The 16,700-nt window shown below is 49.7% G+C and overlaps 1 protein-coding gene across 2 annotated transcripts in view; it reads left to right on the forward strand.

The window, feature by feature from the left end:
• The window catches only part of Rnf43 (ring finger protein 43), a 106,364-nt gene extending 92,047 nt beyond the window's left edge, over positions 1-14,317 (forward strand). The window contains exons 4-10 of one of the 2 annotated variants that reach the window (XM_004669957.2): positions 4,648-4,722; positions 4,835-4,966; positions 6,214-6,318; positions 7,260-7,421; positions 8,156-8,258; positions 9,795-11,150; positions 12,976-14,317. In XM_004669957.2, coding sequence (XP_004670014.1) covers positions 4,648-4,722; positions 4,835-4,966; positions 6,214-6,318; positions 7,260-7,421; positions 8,156-8,258; positions 9,795-11,150; positions 12,976-13,019 — 1,977 coding nt within the window. In that variant the 3' untranslated portion in view covers positions 13,020-14,317. Of the gene's footprint in view, positions 1-4,622; positions 4,723-4,834; positions 4,967-6,213; positions 6,319-7,259; positions 7,422-8,155; positions 8,259-9,794; positions 11,151-12,975 lie in introns of both variants that reach the window. The other variant, XM_045157910.1, reaches the window with a different exon arrangement.
• The last annotated feature ends 2,383 nt before the right edge of the window (positions 14,318-16,700 follow it).

Below are 16,700 nucleotides of genomic sequence, written 5' to 3' on the forward strand. Positions count from 1 at the left end.
ATCTGGAGAAAGCAGGTGGCTACCAAATTGCCCACTCCTCAGTGGTTAAGAGCAGGTACTCTCAAGCTGGACATGGTGGCACATCCCTGTAATCCCAGATCGGAGAGGTTGAGGCAATAGAATTGTGACATTGAGACCCACAGAGCAAGTCCAAGATGAAGCTGTGTTATCTAATATAACACAGACCTGGCCTCAGAGTAGGCATTCTCGAGGCTGAAATCTTAGATGATGGAGTCCAGCCACCAGTGTTTATCAAGTTACTCAGCCTCTCTGAGTCTTGGTTTCCTCGACTCAACACTGGGGCTGCTAACTGTCTTGTGAAGTATAAAGGAATCAATGAACTTATATGCAAATGATATGGTAATAATTTGTATATGAATAACAACGAATGCTATATGCCAGGCACAATGACAAGTACTTTGTATGGATTCACTTGTGTAGTCTCCAGAACCGCTCTGTGAAGCAGGTTCTAGTTTTATCCCAGTTTACAGAAAGGAATACCAAAGCATGGAGTAGTTGATCAAAGTCTCACAGTTAATATTTGTGAGCAGACCTGGGACTCATACTTAAGCAGTCTGGGAAGGATGGATCTCAAGTCATTGCTACCTTCTCTTCTCCCTCCTTCCTTCCACCCTTGCTGTCGAGCACAGAGGAATCACACCTCTCCTACTGCATGTTTCCTGCCTGGCCTAGCCTAGCAGGGCCCAAATTGGCTCCCTGTGGCAGTGCTCCACCAGATGGAGTCTTTGCTCATAAGAATTGTCTTTCCTTCTTTTTTTCAAATCTAAACATCACCTTATTTTTTAAAAATATTTTTATTTATATTTGCTGAAAAGAAAATTAATAAATTAAATTTAAAAAATATTTTTATTTAAGCCAGACGTGATGGTGCACGCCTTTAATCCCAGCACTCGGGAGGCAGAGGTAGGAGGATCGCAGAGAGTTCGAGGCCACCCTGAGACTCCATAGTGAATTCCAGATCAGCCTGGGCTAGAATGAGGCCCTACCTCAAGAAAAAAACATTGATTTTTTTGTTTTTTGAGGTAGGGTCTCACTCTAGCTCAGGCTGACTGTAACTTACTATGTAATCTTAGGGTGGCCTCGAACTCACAGCATGTGCCATCATGCCTGGTTTAAAATTTTTTTAAATTTAGTTGAGAGAGAGAGTGTGAGAGAATACGGGTACACCGGGCCTCTTTTCACATTTGGTTTTACATGGCTTTTGAGAAATCACACCTAGGCCTATAGGCTTTGCAAGCAAGTGCCTTTAACCACTTAGCAAATCTCCCCAGCCCCACTGTATTTATTTAACTTTTCTCGACATAGGGTCTTGCTCTAGCCCAGGCTATTTACTATGTAGTCTCAACCGGCCTTAAACTCACAGTGATTCTCCTACCTCTGCCTCCCAAGTTCTGGCACTAAAGGTGTGTACCACCACACCTGGTGACACTGAACTTATTTTATTTTTTTGAGGTAGGGTCTCACTCTAGCCCAGGCTGACCTGGCACTCACTATGTAGTCTCAGGGTTCTCAAGGTGATCCTTCTACCTCTGCATCATAAGTGCTGGGATTAAAGGTGTGAGCCACCACGCCCGGCTTTTTAAGTTTTATTTATTTATTTGAGAGAGAGAAAGAGAGAGAAAGAATGGGTGCACCAGGGCCTCCAGCCATTGTAAACCAACTCCAGATGCATACGCTACCTTGCTCATCTGGCTTACGTGGGTGCTAGGGAATCAAACCTGAGTCCTTAGGCTTCGCAGGCAAGCACCTTAACCACTAAGCCATCTTTCCAGCCCTCTCGGTAGGATATTATGGATTTTCAACACTATGTTTTGCTAAATTGAGTTTCACGGAGGTGTATCTGAGGACAGAGAGGGAAGAGGGCTTCCCCTGTCCATCCTGACCCTAAAGGGTAGCTGCCTCCCATCTGTCTGTTTTATATAGTGAATATTTGTGTCAAATAGTAGAGAAAAAGGTATCTTGAAGTGAAAAAGAGTTGGACTATTAGTCTTATTTTTTTCATTTATGCTCTAGAAAATTGTGAAAATTACAATTTTATGTACATATGGGTTTGGCCTTCCCTGGTTGGGTCCCCTGGACACAGTGGGCGCTCCCTCATGTCAATGAGCAGGAGGTGCACAGAATCTTCCACCACGACCAGCAAAGGAAAAGCTAAGTCCCAGAAAAGTGAAGCAGCTGACCAGTGAGGCAAGAAGCCACATTGTAGCTCCCTCGTCTGCACGCTTTGTGGTGGCTCCTGATGTAACCTTGCTGACTGCCCCAGGGACCAGCCTACCCTGAAACACTCAAAGAGGTCCTGGCGTTGTTTCTCTGAAGCCACCTTCTGCTCCTATGGGTCTACTGTCCTCTCTGTCTTCCCGATTCCAGTCCCCAAAGAAACACTTTTTCTCTGAATCTTCCAGTTTCAAGTGCAAGTGGACAGTAGGTACAGAGAGCCCCAGATTAGGCCGCCTTCTATTCCTGAATCTTCCTTCCTTTTCCTAGAACTCTGGACACTGGAATCCACTGCTTGAAAGGCCTGCTTGTTTTCTCCTGTTGGCCAACTCTCTGGGCTCTTTGATCACGTTTACAACTTTGTAATTATGGGCTGTAATGGGCTAGGGTGTTTGAACATGACAGCAATTGCTTTCTACTGTTCCTACCCCAATTCTTCAAAGAGAGGGTAGTAGAGAAGTAAAAAGTCTCCAAAGAAGTGAGTCTTTGCCCTCTCTCATGCTCATCCAGGCTATACCGAGTCTAGACTCTTGTTTCAAAATTGGAAAGCTTGAGTCCTCAGGAGTCCCGGTTCTGTGACTACTGGAGCACCCGCTCATCAAGCCCTTGGAATATGAGGTTTCCAGGGGTTCCCCTATGATGGGGTCCTCTCGTGCCACTGCCCCAGTGGGGGGGACTTCTAGCTGAGGGAGCAGTGGAAGGTGTGATTTCTCAATTTCTTCTACAGTTTCTTCCAAAGTGCTGTGAATTCCCCGAGTGTCTGGGTAGGAGTCAATTATCCAGCTCCCTGGAGCAGGAGAGAAGAAGAAAGAAGTTATCCTCCTGACCAAAGTGGGGCCCCACTTGAGTGTCTCACTGCCCCCCTCCCCCTGCAGGCAGCTGGTACTGAGGGGCCCCCTAGCCCCTGCCACTGCTTGGGGACTGGGAAACAGAGCAGAGAAGGAGCTGCTCCCAGCCTACCTGGCAGGAGACCTGCCCTGACAGGCTCACCAGGGAAGACAAGCTGAGATCAAAGCCCTGGGAGTGTGAGCAAGTCCTGCACTGGCTTCTCTTCCTGCCACCGTGACTTGCAGAAGGATTAACTCCTTCACTGCCTGCAGGAAGGCCCTAGAGACTGCACTGGCCTCTGGGTGGGAGATGAGATGGGAGGTGGCAGGCTGATGCCCTTACAAATGAACCTGTTCCCCTGGAGAGCAGACAGCAGGCCAGGAGCAGCAGCCAAGTGCCTGTCCATTGGGTGCTGTTCATCCACCTAATTCTTGGCCTTTATCTTCCTCCTCTCTCTCTCTCTCTTACACACACACACACACACACACACACACACAGATTACTGCTTCCTGTTCTCACTGGCTCTGCTGTGTGTTCTGCCTGACTGGCAAGACTCTGTCGCTCCCCAGTGTGTGCTTTTGGAGTCCTTGGTGAACATGCGTGTACATGCGTGCACAGTTGTGTCCTTGAGGAACCAGCCCATCTAGCCCCTTCCCACTTCAGTCACCCTAAGGGAAAGAGCGAAGGGCTCAAGCACTGGACAAGGACTCCCTCCTGAGTCCTTGAATTGGAACAGGAGGGCACTGGTAAGCTAGAGTGGCAGGGAGGGAGCAGCCGTGAGACGGCTGAGGTTTGGGAGGGGTCTGCCCTGAAAGGCTTGGATGACACAGTTTCCCAGTCTCTCAGCACTTTACCTGAGGTGGGGGAATATGCCACAAGCTCCTGTGGTCAGGCAGGGCTGGGCCCCACGAGTCCAGCTCTGGGCTGAGGGAGTTTTCTCCTCTGCACCACCCTGCCTTTCTCTGTGCCCTCCTGCAAGGTTCTGGTTAACTCTCCGCCCTTTGTTCTCACACTGCTTGAACCCTGAACAGGGGCTTTGTCTCATGTTTATCTGTCCATAGGCCTAGATCCAAAGCACCTGGCACCCAGGGAACCCTAGCAAAGAGTTTGTTCCAGGGCTGGAGAGATGGCTGAATGGTTAAGGCACATGCCTGTGAAGCCTAAGGACCCCAGTTCGATTCTCCAGGTTCCATGTAAACCGTCTGCACATGTTGGCGCATGTATCTGGAATTCATTTGCAGTGGCTGGAAGCCCTGGTGTGCCCATTCTCACTTTTTCTCTCTGTCTCTAATAAATAAATAAATAAAAATCAAATCTTTAAAAAACTCTAATAAAATTTTTAAAAAGGAGGTTGTTCCATTATAAAAGGAAAGACTGACTAGTGTCCTTTGAAGGCTGCAGGCTGGGTGAGCTCGGGCATGCAGGAACCCAAGCCTCACTTCCCGTACCCTTATGTGTGAGAAGTACAGAGCATGCAGATCCTAGGAGCGTGCATGTGTGTTTGGGGGTAGGTGGGTGAGACCCAGCCATGGCTGAGCCATTTCCTTCTCTGACTCCAGACAAGCCTCTGCTATGTCTCTGCAGGCCCGGATGGCTGGCGAGCGAGGAGCCAGTGCAGTCCTCTTTGACATCACGGAGGATCGAGCTGCTGCTGAGCAGGTGCCTAGGGACACTGTGGTGTTTGTTCCAGGGAGGGCCTGGGTGGAGGAAGGTAGGGTTCCCAGGGGAAGTTGAAGTCACAGAGGCCCTTGTGGCACTTTCTTCTCTGCAGCTGCAGCAGCCCCTGGGGCTGACGTGGCCCGTGGTGCTGATCTGGGGCAATGACGCTGAGAAGCTAATGGAGTTTGTGTACAAGAACCGGAAGGCCCACGTGAGGATTGAGCTAAAGGAGCCCCCGGCCTGGGTAAGCTCACCAGACCTCCATTGTGCCTCAGCACCTGCCGTCAGTCACCTCCATGGTGCTCATCACCTCCCAACCAAAGCCCTCAGACTTCTGGAGTGGGAAAAAAAAAAACAAACAAACTAGAAATGCTCTAGTGACTAGGTGTGACCAACCAACAGCCTGCAGATCACACGAGGCCGAGCATAGCTGTGAATGCAGCCCAACACAGAATCATAAACTTAAAAAAAAGAATCAAAAACTTATTTAGAACCTGACATTTTTTTTAAAATTTTTTTTTGTTTATTTTTATTTATTTATTTGAGAGCGAGAGAGAGAGAGAGAGAATGGGTGCACCCCAGGGCTTCCAGCCACTGCAACCATACTCCAGACGCGTGCGCCCCCTTGTGCATCTGGCTAACGTGGGTCCTGGGGAATCGAGCCTCGAACCGGGGTCCTTAGGCTTCACAGGCAAGCACTTAACCACTAAGCCATCTCTCCAGCCCTAGAACCTGACATTTTTGTGTGATAATTTTTGTAATGAAATTATGTGGCTCTCGAGCATGGACTCTGTAGGTGACGACAGTGTCGCAGTGTCAGAAGGTTGGACATGCTTGCTAGTCCATCTTCACTCCTCAGCTATGTGCCTTTAGGAGTTTCTTCTCTCTGGGTTTTCATCTGCAGTCTAAAAAGACTGAGTCCTCCCGAGCTGGGCGTGGTGGTGCACGCCTTTAATCCCAGCACTGGGGAGGCAGAGGTAGGAGGATCTCTGTGAGTTTGAGACCACCCTGAGACTCCATAGTGAATTCCAGGTCAGCCTGAGCCAGAGTGAGACCCTACCTCGAAACACCAAAAATTTTTAAAAATAAAAATAAAAAAAAGATTGAGTCCTGAAACTGTTTTCATTGCTGTGGTTTCATGGCATGGAGTAGCTGAGGCTGCCTGCCTGCTTCCCTGACCCCTGACTCCTGCTCCCCAACAAGTAGCTCCCACATTGCAGAGAAGTCCTGTACTCACCTCTTCTCCTCCCTCCTCAAACACGTGGGTTTTCAGGCAGGATTTTTTTTCATAGCTACATGTGAAGATCCCTCTCCTGCAGCCCCAGGTCAGAGAGGGACCACCTTGTCCCCTTCCAGGTTCATCGCTACCTTGTCCCTCGTCCCCCCCTTGGGCGAGAGGCTCCCCATCTCTTTCTTCCTTTGTTTCCTCCCAAATTGCTCCACCTCTTTTCAGAATGTGACCCTTTTCCTCTCTGCTTCCTGCCTCCCCAGCCAGATTATGACGTGTGGATCCTCTTGACTGTGGTGGGCACCATCTTTGTGGTCATCCTGGCTTCAGTGCTGCGCATCCGGTGCCGCCCCCGCCACAGCAGGCCTGTGAGTATCTTGGGTTTCCTGGTACATGGGGACCGATGTGGGAGAGGGGCAGGAAGAAGAAAGTGAAGAAGGCAGGTAGGTGCCTTGGTGTCCATGAAACAATCTGCCTTTAACCACTCTAGCCCCTGTCGGTTTCAGGCAGCCTCTCCCAAATTGCCCGCTCATTCATTCATTCATTCATTCAGCAAATATACTGAGCAACAACTATACTTTAGGCACTCGCTGTTCCTGGTGCTGGGAATAATCCTATGAGGAAAAAAAGATAAAACCTTTACTCTTTTTTTTTTTTTTTTGGTTTTTTGAGGTAGGGTCTCTAGCTCAGGCTGACCTGGAATTCACTATGTAGTCTCAGGGTGGTCTTGAACTCCTCCTACCTCTGCCTCTTGAGTGCTGGATAAAGGCATGCACCACCATGCCCACCTGGCAAAACCTCTACTCTTGAGAGGTTTTCATTCTTCTGGGAGGAACCAGTCCAAAAAAAAGTAAAATAGGGCTGGAGAGATGACTTAGTGGTTAAGGCGCTTGCCTGCAAAGCCAGAGCATCCAAGTTTGATTCCCCAGGACCCACGTAAGCCAGACGCACAAGGTGGCTCATGCATCTGGAGTTCATTTGCAGCTACTAAAGTCCCTAGTGCATCCATTCTCCCTCTCTCTATCTATTTCTTTCTCTCTCAAATAAAATAAGCAAATATATAGTATTTTTGATGGCAGTATGATTTGACAGAGAAACATAAAATAGTAAAGAGAAAAGGGAAAGAAGGTACATACTTATTTTTGCTTGTGTGTGTGTGTGCAGGTGTGTGTGGTGTGTGCATGCGTGTGCCCAAGGGTGGCCATTGGCTGTGTGATCTAACAGGGTGATGGAACTGAGCCCATCCTGAGGCCTAGAGGTGAGGGAAGCAGAGCCCTTGCTCCATTCTGACTCCTACTCTTCTTCCCAGGACCCTCTTCAGCAACGAACAGCCTGGGCCATCAGCCAGCTGGCCACCAGGAGGTACCAAGCCAGCTGCAGGAGGGCCCGAGCCGAGTGGCCAGACTCGGGCAGTAGCTGCAGCTCAGCCCCCATGTGTGCCATCTGCCTGGAGGAATTTTCCGAGGGTCAGGTAAGGCAGGCTTCAGTAACCTCTGCAACCAAGCAAGAAAGGGAAATGGGCCTGGGCCGGGCATGGTGGTGCACGCCTTTAGTCCCAGCACTTGGGAGGCAGAGGTAGAAGGATCACTGTGAGTTCGAGGCTACCCTGAGACTACAGAGTGAATTCCAGGTCAGCCTGGCTAGAGCAAGACCCTACCTCAAAAAAAAAGGGGGGAAATGGAAGCTGGGATATTGGTGGGCAGGCCTAAAGCTGGTATGGGCACCCTGACTACATCTGTGTCCTCTGGGGGACAGAGGCAGGGGTCCCCCTGAGATTTGGTCACTTCTGTGGCTTTTTCCAGGAAAAAGCAGTACTGTTGAGGGAGACGTGTGGGTAAGGTCACAGTTATGCTTTCAACATATTATCTCATCTTAGCCCCATGGCAGGGAAGGGTGGGGGTAGATTAGGCTTTTATCCACACTTCACAGCAAAAGACTGTTAGGAAACTCAGGCTAGGCATAGTGGTGCATGTCTTATCTAACGCTTTGAAGGGGAGACAGGAGGATCAAGAGTTCAAGGCCAGCCTAGGCTACATGAGACTGTCTTAAACAACAAAACAAATTCCTCAAAACTATTGGCAGGATCCAAAGCCCATACCTTTTGAAGTCTGTTATGAGGGCTTTTGCAAATTGGTGAATGCAAGAAAGACCAGTGAGAGTCAGGTAGATGTAACTGAAACCTTTGGACACCTTTGTTTTCTCCAGGAGCTGCGAGTCATTTCCTGCCTCCATGAGTTCCATCGCAGCTGTGTGGACCCGTGGCTACATCAGCACCGGACTTGCCCTCTCTGCATGTTCAACATCGTAGGTAGGAGGTGGACCGAAGACTCCCTTGTGTGCAGGCTGATGGGTCTAGAACTTGGCTGCCTTCTGGGCCTGCGCTTCTTGTGAAATTGAGGAGAAGGAGCTGCTACCATTGTGATTTCAGCTGTGCACTGCTCCAGAGCACCTCATCTGCTGGGGAGGAGCAGACATCTTTATATGTTAGGAAGTGTCGGAACTGGGGCTCAGGAGATAGCTCAACCAGTAAAAGCATCTGCTTTGCAAGTGTGCACTCCTGAGTTTGGTCCCCAGAACTACATACAAATGTTGGGCATGGTGGCACACACTGACAATCCCAGGGCTGAGGAATCAGAGACAAGTGGATCCTTCTAGATCTCTAGTCAGCCCAGAAATCTAGCCTACTTGATGAGTTCCAGGCCAGTGAGACCCAGACTCAAATTTAAAAAGTGGGGAGGGGCTAAAGAGATGGCTTAGCAGTTAAGGCGTGCCTGCCTGCAAAGCCTTAGGACCCAGGTTCAATTCCCCAGAAACTACATAAGCCAGATGCACATGGTGACACATGCATCTGGAGTTTGCTTGCAGTGGCTAGAGGCCTTGGTGTGCCCATTCTCTCTCCTTCTCTCTCACAAATATTTTTCTTTCTTTCTTTATTATTTTGTTTTTTTGAGGTAGGGTCTTAATCTAGTCCAGGCTGACCTGGAATTCAATATGTAGTTTCAGGGTGGCCTTGAACTCTTGGTGATTCTCCTGCCTCTGCCTCCTCAGTGCTGGGATTAAAAGCATGCATCACCATGCCCAGCTCTCTCATAAATAAATAAATTAAAAAAAAAACAAAAAACGATGGCACCTGAGATCATCCTCTGCCTCCTTCACAGACACATGCACACACGTGCAAGTGCATACACATACACAGTTTGGATTTTTTTTTTAATCTGAAGTAGGGTCTTACACTGGCCCATGCTGACCTGGAATTCACTGTATAGTCTCAGGGTGGCCTCCAACTCACAGCCATCCTCCTTCCTCTGCCTTTCAAGTGCTGGGATTAAAGGTGTGCACCACCACACCCGGCTACTTGTATTTTGTGACAACTTTGTTAATCCTAAATCTGGATTACTTATATATTTATTACCCTAATTTTCTGGCAAGAAAGCATCCTATTCTAATAAACCAGCATATGTAGGTTCTTCTAAAAGGTGAAAATGAAATATCTTGAGGGAAGAGAATCTTTGCTAATGCACAAAAGGTGCAAATGGGCTAATGCTGGCCCTGGGTGAAAGAGCCCCAAATGGCTGGTGGCAGAAGCTGAGAGGAAGGGTTGTACTTCACACAGCAAACTGAGCAGTGACTAACCTCTTGGTATAGTCCAGCTTCCAGCCTGACTGGAGGTAGCAAAGAAGTCCCAGACATGTACAAGTTTGCGATGCCCTTGGTCCCCAAACTCTGATCTCAGGAGCAAATCAAGGTGAATAGGATAGCGACAGCTACACCTTTCTGAATGCATTCTCCATATTTGCAGAACCAAATACGTGTGCTCTTCATTTTTTTTTTTTTTCTTTCCCAGAGGGAGATTCGTTGTCCCAGGCCCTGGGATCCTCTCCGTCTTACCAGGAACCAGGCAGGAGACTGCACCTCATTCGCCAGCATCCCGGCCATGCCCACTACCATCTTCCTGCTGCCTACTTATTGGGCCCTTCCAGGGATCCGGTGGCTCGGCCCCCACGACCTAGGCCCTTCCTGCCATCCCAGGAGCCAGGCATGGGCTCTCGGCACCAACGCCTCCCCAGAGCTGCGCATCTCCGGGCTCTGGGTGAACAGCAGCACCTGGCAGTGGCCCAGCACCCCTATGCACAGGGCTGGGGGCTGAGCCACCTCCGATGTACCTCTCAGCACCCCCCAGTCTGTCCAGTGCCCCTGCGCCGGGTTCGGCCTCATGACAGCAGTGGCTCTGGAGAAAGCTACCGCACCGAGCGCAGTGGCTACCTGGCAGACGGGCCAGCCAGCGACTCCAGCTCAGGGCCATGTCATGGCTCTTCCAGTGACTCAGTGGTCAACTGCACGGACATCAGCCTGCAGGGCATCCACGGCAGCAGTTCTACCTTCCGCAGCTCCCTGAGCAGCGACTTTGACCCATTGGTGTACTGCAGCCCTGAAGGGGATCTCCAGGGAAAGGGGGTGCAGCCTACTGTGACCTCTCGACCCCGTTCCCTGGATTCAGTGGTGCCCACAGGGGAAACCCAGGTTTCTAGCCATGTCCACTACCACAGGCACAGGCACCACCACTATAAAAAGAGGTTCCAGTGGCATGGTAGAAAGCCTGGCCCAGAAACCGGGGTCCCCCAGTCGAGGCCTGCTGTTTCTCGGACTCAGCTGCAGCCAGAGTCACCTGTTCCTGACCAGCATGTCACCAGATCCAACTCAACAGCCCTTACAGGACAGCTTCCCAGCCCACAGCGGCCCAGGGCCCTTACAGAGCCAGCCCCTGGTACAGCTGAAGCTGCCAGCCCTAGCCCCAGCCCCAGCAATCTTTCGAACTTGCAGAAATCCAGCCTCCCTGTGCGACACCCACAGAGAAAACGGCGAGGAGGCCCCTCAGAACCCACGCCGGCTACTCGGCCCCAAGACTTGACTGTGCATCCGGCCTGTCAGATTTTCCCCCACTGCAGCCCCCATCTGGCATACCCTTGGTCCCCTGAGGCCCACCCACTGATCTTCAGACCGCCAGGCCTGGATAGGAGCCCGCTATCAGAAGCTCCAGTTCCCTGTTACTCAAGTTCACAGCCAATGTGGTTATATCTGACTCCTCGCCGGCCCTTGGGACCACACCCACCTGGAGAGGGCCTTTCTGAATGGAGTTGTGACACCCCGGAGGGCAGGTCATGCCCTTACCCACACTGCCAGGTGCTGCCAGCCCAGCCTGGTGAGTTTTCAGGAAAAGCGGATATGATGGGGAGAGGAGATTAGAACTGGATATTGAAGGTCATGTGAAATAGCCAACAGGGGGGTTGATGGAAGCTGATACTAGAAAGTGCGGAACCCAGAGGTGGTTCCCAGCTGTTCTTGGGCTTTGGAACAAGAACCACTAGGACTTCTCTTCCAAGCACCCTCACCAACAAGACCAACCACATTTTCTTGAGAATTTACTGCATCGCCATATCGCAAGCAGTGGTGACACTATCAATTCTCAGCTTTAACCCAAAGCTTTGGGCATTTATCTGCTCAAATAAGACTTTTCCAGCTGGGCATGGTGGTGCATGCCTTTAGTCCCAGCACTGGGGAGGCAGAGGTAGGAGGATCACCGTGAGCTCAAGGCCACCCTGAGACTCCATAGTGAATTCCAGGTCAGCCTGGGCTAGAGTGAGACCCTACCTCAAAAAACAAAAAACAAAAAACAAAAAACAAAAAAAAAAAAAAAAAAAAAAAAGACTCTTCCAGGTCAGCTCTTTGCTTATAGTCATTACTAGAAGAACCTTTCTACTCCCCAAAAGAGGGCCCAAAGGTTCTGTAATATAAGGTCAGGAATCCAACAGGCAGTACTTGAGAGCTGCTGTTCATTCATTCATTCATTTTTTCCCCCTCTGATTGCATGCTTGCCATGTGCTAGGTTCCAGGCTGGCCTCTGAGGTCATGAAGCTTGCCAGCCAAGAGATCCAGGTTCATAGCAAGACAGGTGTGCATACAGTTAGTGTGTAGCTGCTCCCAAGAGTCATGTGTCTGGTGTCCGGTAGTCCCCTTTGGACCTGTCGTGTATGCATTTCTTTTTCCCCGGGGCTGCCACCAGTTCCCGCTACTCCTAGACTCAGAACGAGCTTTAGCCTTCCCTTTTCCTTGTTCCTCACCTGTGAGTGTCAGATTTGCTTCCCTATATCTCCGCTAGCTGTGTCACGGTCTCCTTACGTCTGCTACTGATGGCCCCTGCCCATGTGAGGTACAGCCTGTGCCTTTTACAGGGCCATGAAGGCAGGGAGCTGCACATCCAGTGTGACCCAGACAGTTGTGCTGCAGAGCTCCCCTGCCCTCCCTGCTGCTGCTGCTGGGGTCATCGGCCTCACAAGGAATCATCTAGAAAGCTTCAAATGCTCTGTTCTGTCCATAGTAACGAAAAATCCAATGTGGTTTGGCCTGTAAGGCTCCAATGTTGATAGTCCCATCTTCCTTCCCAACCTGATTTTCCCGATTCCCTTCCCTTCCCTTCCCCTGCCCCCTGCTTGATGCAAACTATGTAAATACTTCTTGTAGTTCCAGTAACCAAGACTATCCACTGCCTTTTCTGTCCCTATAAATCCAGTTGTTGCCTTTTCCTGTAAGACTAAGTGTATCCTCACATCCAGGAAGTGATTGCTGTATCTGGACATGTCTTCTTCCTTGGTCCATCTCTTATGCCCCTAGTTCTGCCCCATTTGTATGCATGCCTTGTCTCCTACAAAGTTGTTGAGTCCCTGCTTAGTTTTTTGTCTCTTCTATTTGGCAAATGGGAGTAGGCCAAATTCCCAATGAAAGCGTAATAAATATTGATTGGGTGGATGAGTAAGTCCTTGTAACAGTGGTTGCTGCATGTATTTATTTTGTTTGTTTCCCTCTCCAGCTTCCCAGTGATGCCCCCTCTCAGCTTTCAACCTTTCCTCACTTATTTCCTGCTCCTCCCTCTCTGGGGTCCCCTCCCAGCTACACTCTCCACAGGTGGGAGAAGCAGGAGCCCTGCTTGACCCTCAGTGATCTCTTTGCTCCCTTCTCATCACTTGCAGGCTCAGAAGAGGAGCTGGAGGAGCTGTGTGAACAGGCCGTGTGAGCTGTTCAGGACAAGCTGCAACCAAGATGTGCTCCGGATGACTCAGGGCTCTACGCACAGAGTCCTGCTCTTGAAAGAAGAAAGGACCTCGGGAAACACCGATGGTGGGTGGTAGGAGGTGGTTTCCTGCCCCAGCTCCTGATCTTGTCTGCAGCGTACCCCTGCAGTACAGCAAAGTCAGTGTCTGGCCAGCCAACCAGCCTGCCTGCATTTGGGGGCTGAGTCGTTGAGGACAGGAAGCTAGGTATGGAGAGCTAGGTGTTACAAGGTGCTGCTCCTTCTCCCAGCCTTACTAGGTCTCCTTCGCCTCAGGCCTCATGTTACACCAGCCCATGGGTTTGGCTGAATGGCATGATCATGTCTCACCTCCTACCTTGGGTGAATTCTTCACACCAGCTTTGGCCCCACCCTGGGAAAGGTTTCATCAGGGACAACCCCAGCTTTTATCATTTTCCTTTTTCACAAAAGGCCCAGGAGCGTAGGTGAATCCTGATCCCTGAAGAGACATCCCTGCAGCTTCTCCAAGCAGTGCCTGCCATGCTGCACGCAGAGGCATGGTTTCCCCCTTCCTGTCCCTCAGTTGCTCTTAACTTGTCAGATCTGTTATACCAAGTCAGAGGAGGAGGCGCTGGGAAGCCAGGGTGTGACGTTCTGTCCCTTAGATGGGGACCAGTACCTTGGCAAACCTGAATAAAGCCTATGATTGTTGAGCTCCTTGTGAGACTCACCAGCAGCTCCAGTTGCTCTGAGCTCAAAGAAGGAGCAGTGGGAATAGCTCTTCCTTGAAGACGTTTCTGTTTCAGAGTTCCAGATCAGGAAGAGAGAATTTCTGTTAGACTTCTTCCGGGAAGAGGGAGGGTGGGATGGAGGCGGGCAAGGCGACGTTACACCTGAGCAAGGACAGCGAAGAAAGAGCTGTTCTCTGAGAGGTGATTTCTCAGTGCAGGGATTTGGAACACTAATGTGTGACCTCTGGGGTTTGCAGGGCCCAGAGGCCCACCTACCCAGTATAAGCCATACCAGGACCCAGCAGAAGGTGTGTACCTGGAGTGGAGTTGGAGCAAGACACTGGCTTGCACAGCTTGTACCAAGTAGGCAAGGGCTGAGGGGCCCCTGCAACCCTTCATCCCAGGACATCCTGACCATTGTGAGCCCCTCAGGTGTTATCCTCACCTGGAATGTGAATGTGGGGGCAAAGTGGGCACAGGATCCTACTTGAGAACCTTCTTCCCTCAATGTCAGTGGGGAGACTGGCACCCAGGCACCCACATGGGTATTTATATCTGAACCAGACAGAAAGATGCTTGAATCAGGCATTATGTTGAGAAATGTATTTATTTACTAATATATTTATCCATAAATATGGTCTGGTCTTGTGCTTTTGTTTTGTCCTGTCTGTTTACTCAGGGTAACAACTTCACCTTTCTACATTGAGAGAAATGGACTGCTGAAACTGTCCTTGAACTCCTGATCTTCCTTCCTTTCTCCACTTCCACACACTGGGGTTCAAGCATGGGCCATCATGCTGGGTTTTATAAATTACTTATGGTATCAGAGGCTAGTCTGGTTGGAGTGGATTTAGGTCCCTAAAACTTGGCTTGGTGAAATCTGGAAAAGGAGCATCTGTGGATCTACATTTGTTAGCTGTGTTATTGTACTCTTCTTATTTTTATTTTTCTCAAGGTAGGGTCTCACTCTAGCCCAGGCTGATCTGGAATTCACTATGTAGTCTTAGGGTGGCCTCGAACTCATGGCAATCCTCTTACCTTTGCCTCCCCAGTGCTGGGATTAAAGGTGTGTGCCACCACGCCCAGCCCCTCCATTATTATACTCTTCATTGCTCGTTTTCAGATGCTTTTGTGACTTTGTGACCTTTGGCAAAAACTGTCTCACTTTTCTCATTCATAAGTTGTTTTCCTTTTCAGAATTGATACAGGGCCTACTTGACATAGCACAGAGTGAAAATGTGTTGCCAAGTGTAAAGTTATTCAGTGATAGGAAACATTCAAACACCAGCACTACTTGGGGGAAAGGCGCAAGAGGCAGGCCTGCCTTGAGGAAGTTCAGTTTCAGTTAGGAGAAGGACTACAAGGATAGAGCAGCTGGGACGAAACTATTTATATTCCAAAGCGCCAATTCAGATAAACACATGACTGTGCTCCACCCACACCACACAGCAAAGAGGCTGGTGCTTTCTTGGAATTCCCTGGGGTCAAGAGGGGCCTCGGCACTCTTCACACCGCGTGGTAATTTCTCTTGGTTCTCCTGGAAGGTGTGTTCTGTGGTTTGCTTGTCCAGTGCCCAGCTTGGAAAGAGAAAGACATTTTGCTTCCTATACAGCGCAGTGGTGGGGTGTGAGCATTAAGAGAAGCACACAGTATAAATTATCAGCTGCGACTTGCAAATGTGAAATATCATTTTATTTCATACATGTCTACAGCACATCTTGATCATATTCACCCCATGATGTTTTAAAGACGATTTTAAGAATGCCTATTTCAGCCGGGCGTGGTGGCACACGCCTTTAATCCCAGCACTCGGGAGGCAGAGGTAGGAGGATTGCTGTGAGTTCGAGGCCACCCTGAGGCTCTGTAGTGAATTCCAGGTCAGCCTGAGCTAGAGTGAGACCCTACCTCGGAAAAAAAAAAAGAATGCCTATTTCCCACCTAGCATTCCTGTGGCTAGCAAATGCAAACTTGGTAATGCTCTTGCAGTTACAAGGAAGGGTGGAATTACTTGACTTTTTTTCTTCTCTAGAGATAATCCAGAGACAGGACTGATTCAAATATCTTGCTCCGTGTGTGTGTGTGAGTGTGTGTGTGTGTGTGTGTGTGTGTGTACAGGAGGGAGGGAAGGAGAGAGAATGAGCATGCAGGGGCCCCTTGCAAATAAAACTCCAGTCATGTACACCACTTTGTACATCTGGCTTTACATGAGTACTGGAGAACTGACCCTTGGCAGGTAGGCTTTGCAAGCCAGCACCTCTACGGAACCACCTCTCCCACTCTCCCAGCCCTTCCTCAGGTGTGTTTTTGTTGTTTGTTTTTGTTTTTCCAGGCTGACCTGGAATTCACTATGTATTCTCAGGGTGGCCTTGAACTCATGGCTGTTCTCCTACTTCTGCCTCCCTGGTGCAGGGATTAAAGGTGTGCGTCACCACACCCAGCCCAGCTCAAGGTTTTAAAACCCTCAGGCAACTCAAGCATAATGGTACAAGCCTGTATTCTGAGAGTTTGGGAGGCTGAGAAGCATCACAACAGAATTCTAGACTAGACTGGACAACACAGGGAATTCAAAGCCAGCCATGTCTCAAAGACAAACACCAAATCAACAACATCAACAACCAAAAAGGGGGCTTGGGAGATGGCTTAGCAAGCAGTTAAAGGGACTGTAAGACCCCCAGAACGAGGACCCCACGCTCTGCCCGGAAATGGCGACACCCCAAATCACTCACGAGAAACGGTCTTGATGCAAACAGCAAGAGGATTTTTATTCCAAGCGTGCTGGGGCCCACAGTTGTACACCATGCAGGGGTAGAGGACTGCAGAGCCCCGAATGCAGGAACATGACAGTTTTTATAGGGTTTCTAACAAAGCCTGTGCATTAGACCAATCATTTTTTAACATCAGGAGCCCGTGGGGTGCGAGCCAGTCAGTTTGTGCCACTCCATAGTTTCTAAGC

Source organism: Jaculus jaculus, chromosome 9 (genome assembly GCF_020740685.1).
Source record: "Jaculus jaculus isolate mJacJac1 chromosome 9, mJacJac1.mat.Y.cur, whole genome shotgun sequence".
NCBI classification, from domain to species: domain Eukaryota; kingdom Metazoa; phylum Chordata; class Mammalia; order Rodentia; family Dipodidae; genus Jaculus; species Jaculus jaculus.